This window comes from Thalia democratica, chromosome 1, assembly GCF_965202585.1.
Source record: "Thalia democratica chromosome 1, ktThaDemo2.hap1.1, whole genome shotgun sequence".
Taxonomy (NCBI): Eukaryota; Metazoa; Chordata; class Thaliacea; order Salpida; family Salpidae; genus Thalia; species Thalia democratica.
In genome coordinates this window covers 48,607,429-48,620,323 of record NC_139165.1, presented here as the reverse complement: position 1 = coordinate 48,620,323, position 12,895 = coordinate 48,607,429, and the positions used below count along the sequence as shown (strand labels likewise).

The window sequence follows — 12,895 nt, the reverse complement described above, 5'->3', positions numbered from 1 at the left end:
CTGCTCTTCTGTTTGATTTTGGATCTTACATGTTGACTATTGGAAATGTTTTTGGAAATGTTTTTATCGTTCTGAAAAATAACTCTTTGTTTAATTTGCTTAGTTAATTTGTAAATAATAAAAAGTGCTCAAGTATACCATATAATTAATGGAAATACTAGAAGCTACATTAATTAAAAATTGTGGTTCAAAGTTTAAAAATCAATAAACAGTAAAATTAAAACTTAACTTTTGATTAAACCTATTTTTGATTAAACCTACTTGTGATATCGTTTATTAAATTAAAAAATTTCTACTTGTTATCACATAGTTCTAGGAACATTTTTTATTTTTTAAATACATTTAGTCCAACTGTTTGTGGTTTTATTTTAGCTCCATAAATTAAAAAATATCAAATAAACTATGTCTTTAAGTTTGAAACTGAAGAAAAAAGTATGCAGTTCCTTTAAAATGAATGGCTTTGACTTAAGAAAGTGAGTTTGGTCATTTTAATCGAAGTACTTAACAACATATAGTAAATTTAATTATTGTTTTTAATGTTTAATCATTGATTTTATCTGAGATAAAATTCAATCACATATAAAAAGTTTAAAAAACTGATTTATCTAGTTAGTTTAACAAGTTAAATAATCTTCTGTTGAGTTTATGTGACGTCCCTTGTTTTAAATATTTTTGTAATGGATGTACTGACTTCTTATTTTAATTTTGTTTTTCTTACTATCTAAAGAATTAAAAATTAAAGCACATTAATGATTATAAATGGAATTAAAAAGTGTACTTCTTTAAACTAGACTTTTAACTATGTTTTACAACTAATAACTTTCAATTCAATTAAAAGGTATATTAACATTAGAAAAATATTTTGTTATTTTGAGTAATAAAAAAATAGATTTGTAGTTTTTTGCATAAAAATTTACAACATTAATTTACAAAATTTATTTTGGTTTTAATTACAATTTAGTTCTTACATTTTAAAAATTTTCAAAATTTTTACAAAAACCTTTTTTTAAACTGAGATTTTAAGTACATTTTACAAACAATAGAAAAACTTGTTTATTAATATTTGAAATTTGAGTTTAAAACTATTATCAACTTTTTATATGCATCCTATATATTTGTTAAATTGACATTAATTAAATAATACTATGTATAATATCTATTCATTAACAACTTTAGAGATGCAATTGAACTTATCTGTGATGTGTTATTAGTTTTGGAACCAACTGAAAGATCTTTGTACCTAGAAAAAATTCTCAACATTATACAAAATCAAGAACGTTAGTGTTATAAGTTATGAATCACATTGATTGTGTAGTATATTCAGTTATATTTTTGCATTATATGCTTTTTTTTATTAATAAATATTTTTGTCAGAGCTAAAAATAAAAAAAAGTAAAAAAAAAAACGTTTTTTGTTTATTATTAAAAATTTATTAGCTTTGCTATTTAATATTAAAAGATGAAAATCACATAATATTATATAATGTTGAAATAACTGAAGTTTTTTGGCTTTAAAAGCTATTCTAAACATATAATATTTATGACTGTATTCTTTTACAGACTTGAAGTATCGAAAATTTGTTATGTTAGAGTAGGGGTGGGCAACGTTTTTCAATCAACGGGCCGGATCCGGAAATATTTAGTCTTTTGCGGGCCGAAGCATTTTGAATTAGTTTTTTACTGGATGCAGTCGAATAATGACTTTTTAGGTCCGAATCCGACTGGATACTAGTTTTAAGTCGAGATCCGAATCCGGTAGGATTTTAATTAATATATAAGTTTTGGATCCAGCCGGAATCTAGTTATATTGATACGGTGAATCACTTTTTTGAACCCTTAAAATTCACAAATCTTTCTCAAGTCTGACAACTTAAGATATATATTAAGACATGTCAAATGTTAAAACAATGTCTATAAATATAATTGACATTGTAGTTGACATATGTACGTATGTAAAATATTGTATTTAGAAAAAAACTTTGCTTGAGTCAATTTGACAAAACAATATTCCAACTAAGTTAGAACAACACAAAATATTACGACAAAATGGTATATTTATTAGTACACATTAATTTACAAAGTCATTTTTTAGCATGTTTTTAAAGTCAAATTCTTACAGTTTAGATTAGTGAAAAAATGATGAAAAAATTTATAAAAATTTTGTAATATTGACTCTTCGCGGGCCTGTCACTTCGCTTGCGGGCCGGATCCCATTATACTTTGAAAATCGGTTGAGGCCGGTCATTTTTACTCTGCGAGCCGGATTCGGCCCGCGGACCGTACGTTGCCCACCCCTATGTTAGAGTAAACTTTTAATTTGTTTCACACTTATTTTCGTATAGGTTTTGAAACAATTATTAACTAATCGTACATTTTAGTTCATTACGAGTATTATATTATGTGTTTTTTTTTTGTGTTAAGTGTTTTATTTTCTTTGACACAGTTGTTATAAGTTTGGAATTTAGTTTTTGTTTAAAATTTTCATAAACTGGCCAATTTAAGTAAAAGACACAAACTCTTTAAAAATAAAATATTTAATTTTTCAAAATATGTAAATTGTGTTTGGCATCAAATGTAATATCCTTGATTCAAAAAGTTGTTTTTAAGTAGTGATCTACCAGATCAACTTTTTAAGAAATCCAGATCCTGATATAGATAGTTTAGAATTAAATTACTAATGCTAGTTTACATTAAAATTATCCTTTTATATTTAGAAAAAAACCTTTTGCGGGTCTGGCATATCAAAACTGTTTCTAGTAAAAACAAAATTGAGAAAATCTTACTATATAAATTATCTATTGAAAATAAAAATTACAGCTATTTGATAAATTTCAACAAAGGCATAAATTACATAGTTTTCGCACAATTTCTTTTCTAGTTTGAAAAGCAAGTGGCAATCTTTAGCTTTATGCTTGAGTTACGCACCATGTGTTTCCCTGACCTACTCTATTATTATTTTCTAGCTAGTAATGAAATTAATTAGATAAAAAGTTTTTCGCTTATTGACTTCAAGTTCAATCAGTTTTGTCATATAAAATAGGTTGACAGCATGAGGTCTATGGGTAAGAACGGGTCCGCAACTATACTTTTAAACAGAAATAAATTACTAATAAACAAAAAACTTGTAAAGAATGTTTAAAAATATTAGATGTTTGAATCAAATAAAATTTTGAATAAACTGTTGTGCTAATTAAAGATTCTTTTTAATATTAATTTTAAAATAATATGCCAATCAATGAACTACAAATGCCAATCAAGTACAGCTCATTAGGTACAAACGGCTGTCTAATCTGGCCCGAAGACTAGAAAAATGCCTGACCCTATCATAAAATATTGAAAAAAAGTAATACATTTTGTTAAATTGTATATCCAGTATTATGGAATTGTTTATTATTGTAGAATGTTAGTTTGTTTCTTTTAAGGGAACTTTTAGTTTTAAATTTGATGTGATTTTTTGAAATTTGTTTTTCACAAAAATATTTTTACGTTTTTCAGTTATTTGGATTAAATTTCGAAATAAATTATTTTTTTAAATAGGACCTAATAGACAAATATTTTTGATTTGCAAATTATTTCTTTTATGCACATTAATTGAGTGCATCCGCTAAAAAGTTGGGAGTCCTGAACATAATTATTAAGAGAAAATATCTTTGTAATCTACGATTATTTTATGATATATAATATCAATTATAAACAATTATATGATATGTTTTGGTTTTAAGAAAACAAATAATGAGATCTCAACAACTGAAGGAGAAATAATGAATTTATTAATTCAAGAGTTTATTTTACAAACTAAGTTTCGGTCGGTTATCTTTTTAGACTTATTTAAGCACTGACGAGGTCTTTGACCGAAACTTAGTCTGTAAAATAAATTCTAGAAAGAATAAATTCATAAACACTTATATTTTAAACTAGTTAAGTAAAATTAAAGTCAATTTTATCAGCTTGGAAAAGTACTATGTAGTCATAACTCTGTATAACGTATATAAAAGCTTGATGAAAAACTACAAACTAATATAACTAAGTTCAGTAACTTAAAAAGCTTTAAAATTAATTAAAAACTGAAATTAAATAATTGAAATTTTTCTGTTTTACAGTGAAATGTTCCATGATTGGTTGCAACGAAGTTCAATTAGCTGTAGATGAATGTAAAAAAGATGGAGAACAGGCGTTAGTAATATTGTTATTTTTGAGAGTGTCGAAGGTCTAACAGCACAGAAAGCTAAATGCTTTTAGAATAGGTGTTAAATTTAGAATAAAATATATTTAAGTATGTTTTATTAAAAGAATATTGTATATTGAAAGTTTAACTTGTTGTTTTTTCAAAAAAAAAGCTGATATCACGCTATAGTTAATGATAAGTTTTAATGTTAAGTCATTTTGAAACGTTAAAATATTTGACAAATAATTTTTTTACTAGTCTTAACATCACATTAAAAAAGGTTTTTATACTGAAGAAGTTTTTAATATTTTAAAATGTTCAGCAAAGGAGCTCTTCAGGTGTTCGATGCTTTCACGCTTCCCAAATTCACATACAAGAGTGAATTTAAAAAGTTTATAAAGTAAGTTAAATTTAACTTTAGCCATCATAAACATTTTATTAAACACTCTTCATAAAAAAGTTTATAATTTAATTATATATCAACACAATTGTTACATTAATTTATACAAGTGATATTTTTTTTGTTGTTTTTAGAAGAATTAACAAGTTATTTATTCCATAAATTTATATAAAAAAAATCTCAAATTTGAAAAATTAAATAATGCATTTAACTTAAGGTTTTTATCAAACTTTGATGCTTACTCTATATTTTTTTTACTTATTACAACAAAAAAAGATTAAAATAGTATTAATGCTTAAACTATAAAAAATTGGTATTGATATTTTTAAATTTATGATATGTTTTTAGTCAAATATAAGTAGTTAGTGTAACTAAATAAATACCTTATTAAGTAAATTAGCGCAGTTTGTTAACTTTCGCAGAAGAGAAAACAGTAAAGATAACAGAAAGCTAGGAGGAGCTGACGACAAAACACAGTACTATTTGGACAGATACTGGCTCTTACATCAAAGAACTTCCAGACACAAACTTTTTACACCTCCAGCTACTGGTTAAAAAATTTAATTATTTTTTTTATGCAGTAAAATGTAAGAAAAAATATTGTTATGAGTTTTAAGAGTTTTAAGTCGGAGCTTAAAATGAAAAGACGAGATTCAGCTATTAAATAGTATAGTATTACACTTTTTTGATCAAAGTTATCTATCAAAGTTGATGCTTTGTATTTTTTGTTTTGAACCTTTTATAACTTTTTAACAATGTCAATTAAAAACATTAAATTCAGTGTTTTATTTAGAAATTTTCATGGTTTTTATAAAATAAACTATAGTATTTTTGTAATAAAAGTTCATTTATAAGTTAATTTTAGTTCTAGTATTTAAATTATGCGTGAAAGTATAACAGAATTTAACTTATCAGTTAAAATGAGATTGTATTTATTTAAATTGTTATAAGATAATTTTTTACAAAAGATTAAACTAGTTTATTATTATTTGTTTTTCTCCACTTTGAACTATTTTATATAATAAACTTTGTACACTATATATATTCAGTAAAACAATAATTGCGTGCTTACATTTACATATAAAACTTAAAGTGTGATTACTACTTTAAGAATATGTTTGAATTTTCAGTTGTATGAGATTTTAAAACTAAAAAATACAAATTTCAATAGGTATTAGAAAAGCAGAAACTAGAAAATATCAGCTTCGAAATGTGGAATTTCTACTAGGTTGCACTTCAAAACTAAAGGAAATTATTGTTTTGGGTATGATAGCTAAAATACACGAGGTATTGAAAGTTGTTTTTTAGATTTTTATTCCTAAATATAATAGTTTATTAACTTTTAGGGAAAGTTTCATTTGGAAGATCCTACTGGAATTGTTGAAATGGATTTAAAAGAAGCTGTTAGTTATATTTTAAACTATCATTAAAATATAAAATACACTCTATAAAGTAATTTAACTTGCCACGTTTTTAGCACTTACTAATTATATTTTGTATCCAACATTTAACGTTTAAATTTATGAATTTTTGATCTAAAGATAAAAGTGTATATTTACTCTACTTACTATTAAAATGTATTTGTAACCATTTTTTTAGTTTGTATATTTAAAAATAAAAAAATTTAGACACTAACTTTTTTCTACTTTAAATACCTGCAAAGTATATGTTTTAGACACAAGCTGGAATTTTTAGCGTCATGTTGGTAGTCAATCTCGTATACTATTTGTTACAAAGCGCAGAATAGTATTTATTACCAATAAAATTTTGTTTTAGAACCTCCCGTTTTTCCACAAAAATATTTTATTTTGTAATTTTTTATATATATATATAATGTTAATATTTAAAATGTGGTATAGGCTGGTCATTAAAACGAAAAATCAGGTTTAATCTAGTAAAAAATTGTAATTTGTACACAGAAATTCCAGACTGGAATCATCACGGAGTCGTCATTTGTGCTTGCGGAGGGTTGGTATGACGATGACATCTTCCATGTTACTGCGTTGGGTTTTCCCCCATTAGAACCCGCACAAGTTACCAAGTAAAATACACAAACAATAACTATATATGGTTTAATTTAAGTCATTGTTTTATTTTTCATATTTAGAGCATTTCTGAGTTAAAATAAAATAGCTGTGAAATTTGTTCAATTGTTAAGTAGTTAGTAAGATATAATTTACATTGTTATTTTTCTAAAGGTCTTACTACGGAAATATCAACTTTTTCACTCCAGCACCTCTCCCCTGTCCGAAAGCTCACATGAAATTGAAGAACGCGGAAAGTAGTGAGGCTGGGTTGATCGTGTTTCTGTCCGACGTTTTTCTTGATAATGTAATATATATATACATATTTTATTTATGAGTGCTAGCTTATTTATAAGGTTTTACCTAAATGTAAGCAGTCTACACTTTTTAATTGAATTTTTTCCTAGCTTTTTAATTCTCATATTCTGTAGTAAGCAGTTTTACACCATGTTTCTTAACTAAAATATACAAAATTCAATAAAGTTTAAGTGAAGAAGAACACTAAAAAATTAAGACTGCTGTAAAAACAGGAAAAAACGCTGGAGCATTTAGAAGAGATGTTGAAAGGATTTGATAATTACCCCCCGGCTTGCTTCGTGTTGTGCGGAAGATTTTGTTCTGCTTACGGTTCCTCCCACCTTCCAAAGCTCAAACAAGGACTTTCTGACTTGAGTAATATCATCACAAAGTTTCCAAACATTACCGAAGAGTGAGCTGATGAGTTTTAATATTTTTACTTGAATATATACAGCTGTATAGTTATTTATGATAACGTGACTAAAAAAGACAATTTAAATAAAATAATAATCAGTTTTTTTTTTGTTGACCACTTAAAAAGTTAGATAGGTATTTTTTCTTAGGAAAGAAAATTTGATAAATACTATTGATGCTTAAAAAGCTGACAAAACACATTCAATCTTGATCAATTTAATTCTATATTTTGTAAATAAAAAGTGGAGATATATTTCGCTATTTTACAGAAAACTTTAAATACAAAACTATTTACTATAATTAAAAAGTTTGATAAGAAGATCACAAAACTTCAGTTTTATTTAATTAAAAAACATAGTGGTAAGTAAATTAGAAAAATATATTACAGCTTTTAATAATAATGTAATCTATCAAATATTAACAGAAGTCATTTCGTATTTGTGCCTTCATCTCAAGATTACGGGATCAATAAAATGTTACCAAGACCACCAATACCTTCATATGTTACAAAAAAATTTTGCGATAAAATACCTAAAGCAATATTCACATCAAATCCATGCAGGTTGAAAAAAATGTATTTCAAAATAGTAAATCTATGATTTTAAAATATGAATATATTTTGTATTTTTCTAAATGATTATAAATTAAGCTTACTTACATTTTATTAAAATAGCTTGAAGTGATTAATTTGAATCATCAGATGAACTATTTATTTACAGAATTCAATATTTTACACAAGAAATTATAGTTTTTCGCGATGACTTGATGAGAAAGATGTGCAAAAACTCGTTAAAATGCCCCACCAAAGATCTACCCGAAAATGTTAGTTTTCTTTGATTATAATTCAATTTTTATTTAACAAAACAGCCCACAAAACACAAGAAAGTAAGTTGAATTATTGATTTTAAAAAAATGTTACATAACGAAAAAAATATAAAATTTAAAAATATATAACTAAACGTAAAAAATTGATTTATTATCAAACAGCTGAGCAAGTCGATCTTGTCGCAATCCTACCTGTCCCCGCTTCCCCTCCACCTCAACCCTGTTTGGTGGCAGCACTCCCAGGCCCTCCACATCTACCCCATGCCCGACCTGGTGGTCCTGTGCGACCAGTCTGCCCCCTCCTACATGTCCAAGCACGTCGACACCAACTGCATCAACCCTGTTCGTTTGATTTTGTATATATTTTTTACATAAAAGTTGAGATATTGGTTTTATTCTGGGACTGTTTGGAAAAAAAGTGCGTAAAAATGTTTAATGTTTTGTTTTATGAAATAAGTTTTAAACGCAACAGTTTGATTTTATCAAGTTAGTTTAAAAAAAAAGACACTTATATGAAAAAAAAACTAATAAAATTATAGTACAAATAAACCCACTAGATTTTTTTTAGTTATTATAATTTTGAACTTAAAAAATTTAAAAAATTATAAAAAAGTTATAGGGTTGCCATAAAATTTGGAATTTGCCAGTTTAGGCAAAAAAATCCTAGAAAATCTAAAATTTAAGAATTAAAAAAAAAACTTATAATTTGAACAATTTTAACATATAAAAAAATGAAGTTTAGATTACAGACAGAAAAACTGTCATATTTATTATTGTTATTATTATTATTTAGAATATCTTTATCAAACATAATAACAAATGTGCAAACTAAGTATTTTATTTATTTTCCGACCTCAGTAAAAAAATCCAACCTCTCAAGTATTAATAAAATAATAAATTACACTGAGCAATTTTTGATTATGTGAGAACTTTATTTATTATTAAATATTTATTCATGCAAGAATTTCATTCATTATAAAACAGATTTAAAGTAGCATTACATTATCTAGTCAATGTTTATATACTTCTTAAGACAATATTTTACCAGAAATCTAATTTTATTCTAAAAATCGAAAAAAAAGTTGTAATTTAAAAAACCTAGAAGAATATCAGAAATCCTGGAACCTTTTATTGTTTCAAAAAACAATAGCAATCCTGTATGTACTTAGTGTATTTTGAGTGTATGAATTTGTAGAACGATTTTAAAGACTATTCTAAGCAATCACTGTTTAATATTTTTGTTATTTGTGTTTTTCTTTATACTTATATATGTTTTAATCCTTATTTCGCAAATTTTAGGGATCTTTTTCGTGTGGGGATTATAACTTTAAAGTCTACGATGCATCTACGAAAGAAATTGAAGACAGCCGAGTACCTATTTAATATTTTTATTTAAATAATTTTTATTTTAGAAATTTTATTGTGATGAACTTTTTTATTAAATATTTTTTTAGTTAAGTTTTTATATAATAATTTTTTTTTATTGTTTTTTTTTTCAACTTGTTACAATCTCAGTTATCTCATAGATTACTTATAAGGTATTATGAATACAACTTTAATATTTTTTTGCTAAGCTTCTATCAAGTCTGAAATAGTTTTAATTTAATTATCAAGCATTTTTTTACAAAAATGATTAATGTTTTACACTAGTTATGTGTGTACTATTATATACTGTAAAAGTTGTGAATAAAAAACTAATTCCACATAATTTTTTGTTGAAGTTAAAGAAAGACGTAGTGAGAAAAATTGCATATTTTTAGAATCACTGCTTTAAATTCATGTGATGAAATATGTATTTTAAAGTTTTGTTTATATCAATTAAATCTATGTTTTTCAAAAATTTTTCTTAAGCTAAAGTTAAAAATATATATATATGTATTTTAAAATTAAATGGATGACTACTTAGAATACTACTACTCAGGCCAGTTCGAAATTAAAAAACTCAGGCTAGTTTGTACTTTTTTTTTTAAGACACAGGCTTTTTGAATTTTTATTTGAAAAACAAAGTCAGCTTGGATATTTTTTCTAGATTTCAGGCTAGTTTTTATAAATTAAAATTTTTGGTTCTTAAAGTATGACTAACAGTTTTTTTTTTAGTTTTTAGCTAACCATAATTGTAAATTTATTTGATATTCTCAGGCTGATTCAGACTAGTTTTTGGTCACTCAGGCTGACTCTTTTGCTCCAATAGTAGAAAGCTCGATTTTATTAAAAAAAGAATAAAATAATTGTCACAAATTATATAAGATAAAACCAAAAAGATTAACCTCTTAAAGGTTGCTAAAATTTCACATTTTTTAGAAAGTTTTAAAATTTAAAAAAACTTTTAAAGTCAACATTTGTTCTTTATTTTCTATTAAAATTTTTTTTAAACAACTTTTTATCTTATTAGAAAAATTCTATAGTTCTTTTTTTTAGTGGTGATTTTTAAAAAAGTTTATAGTTGTTATTTATTTAAACAGCAAGTTAAATTGTAGTTGAACAATATGAATAACAGTTTGATAACTATTCAAAGATATAAATTTAAGCGTTTGTTAACAAAGATCTGAGCGAAAAACAAGTTCACTGGAATATATTATAATAACAAATTAAACAGCATTCTTTCTTTATTACATTAACACATGTTTCTGTTTGTAAACTTTTAACAGGACGATATTAGTTTTAAATCTAATTTTGTTGACAACTATCTCTATAAAAAATTACTTGAACTATTTTTAACGTTTCGAATTATGGGTTGTCATAAAATGTCAATATTACATATTAGTTTTTTTTGTTATGTTAGATGTGGTTTTTAAGTTTTGAAAATTTTTTTTTGGAAATTTTCTTTTTGTTTAGAGAATTTCAACCTTAGTAAAATGTTTATGTTTTTAATTTAAGATACTTACTTAACAAAAAAAAACACAGCAATATTTTAAAACTTAACAAAATTCCTTTACGTGTAATAAATACACATGACAATATTACATTTAACAGTAATTGTTTGTACAGGTAAAAATACCAAAGAAAGAATGGTACTGACTATTAAGCATCTAAAAATACAAGTTAGATACGGATAAGTTAAAAAGTTGCTAAATAATAAATAAATAGTTTTCAATTAAAATGATTTTGTTGAAAACATAGACAAGTATAAATCATTAAAAAACTTCAATCAATTTATTACAGTAATAATTATATACTTCGTTAACTAAATCTTTAAATACTTTACTTATGTTTTTGATTTATTAGACTTTAATGTTAATGTACAACTTAACTCATAAAACTTATATGTATGAACAAAGTATAAATTGTTAACTCGACATTTTTACAAAAGTGTACTAAATCTAAATAAAAAGTTTTAAATCACATTTTATTCGTGTAGAAAACTAGAGAAACAGTAAAAAAAAAAGAATTTTATTAATCCTATACTAGAAACATTACTACTTTATTTAAGTTCAGCTTCTACGTTTGCCAAAAAAAAACATAAAATCAATAATTACAGTTTTACGACTGTCTTTTAAAATCAGTGACAGTTTAATTTCTTTAAAAAAGTAACTCAGTTTTCTTTCAAAGTCTCTTTAGTAGGGTCCTAACAACTAGAACAGCAGCAGAAAGAACTAACTAGTTAGTATACCAGTAAATTAACTAAGTAAAAACTTTTGACTTGCGAGGTGCTTTTTAGCTAATAGACAACTGTAATAAACAGGATATTTATTTATTTTATATAATAAAACATAACTCATATGCTCTCCTGTGTAAAAAATATACCTATTTATATTATTCTTTAAATAATAAAATACTTTTTTGTTTTCTTAAGTAGTTTTTTTTTAATGAGTACTGAACCATTTTTCTGAACTATGCATTTTATTCTAACAATTCGGCAAGCAAAGTATTTCAGATTTTATACTGTAAGGTGGAATCTATAGGAGTAATATCATTTAAGTGCGAGTTAAATTTTTGATCGTAAATAAAGTTCAGATAAAGACTTAATGATAGAAAAAAGCCGATCCCAAATTGATTTGAAAATATGGCCGTATCAACTATTGCGCCTTGAAGTTGAGTTAAAGTTTACTGCAGTTATATTTTTCTATAAAAATAGTAAACAGAGAAAAGAAACTAGTTAAATCAAAATTTATTGTAAAAAATAGTCAAAATTACTGATCTACCGGATCCAAATATCAGGCTGGATAATACCTGTTTGGATCCTGATTTTTATTTAAAAATTTTATTCATATCTCGTAGGAAATTAATCTGAAAAAATTATCCGATATACTTATGACATTGTAATTATTATCAAATGTAAGTATTATTATTAAATGTATGGATCAAGTGGATCATAACTGAATTTACTTTACGCGTTTAAGCTCCTACCAATGGTCTACATAGTGTGCTAAAAAAGGGTAATAGACATATTATAGGGAAGTTTTAAAAATTACACTAAATATTACGTGAAAAATTTTAAAAGGCACATTAAATATTACAAGAAAATTTAAAACTTCTACTAGGTATTACGAAAAAGTTTAAAATTTACACTAGAAATTTTGCATATTATTATGAAGATAAAAATGTAATTTTGAAACTTACACTAGATATGAAGAGAAATTATTTGAAAATTACACTAATATTTCAAAAAAAAAAAAGAAAAGTAACACTAGATATTACGGAAACGTTTTAAAATTACGCTAGATATTATTGAGTTCTTGGTAAAAAGTAAAAAAATTGAAACTTTATTTTCTTCTAGATTATTAAAATTTTTGAAAATTACACTAAATATTACGGAACAGCTTGAAACTTA

At 24.8% G+C, this 12,895-nt stretch overlaps 1 protein-coding gene across 1 annotated transcript; it reads left to right on the top strand.

Moving 5' to 3' along the window:
- The first annotated feature begins 370 nt into the window (after positions 1–370).
- On the top strand, positions 371–9,632 carry LOC145849468 (DNA polymerase epsilon subunit 2-like). Its single transcript, XM_082954471.1, has 14 exons — positions 371–473; positions 1,177–1,277; positions 4,100–4,172; positions 4,487–4,564; positions 4,987–5,114; positions 5,736–5,851; positions 5,911–5,967; positions 6,484–6,605; positions 6,763–6,895; positions 7,119–7,297; positions 7,724–7,861; positions 8,019–8,121; positions 8,287–8,466; positions 9,424–9,632. Exons 1-14 carry the CDS (start codon positions 403–405, stop codon positions 9,505–9,507), a joined length of 1,563 nt encoding a protein of 520 aa, XP_082810597.1. The 5' UTR covers positions 371–402; the 3' UTR covers positions 9,508–9,632.
- The last annotated feature ends 3,263 nt before the right edge of the window (positions 9,633–12,895 follow it).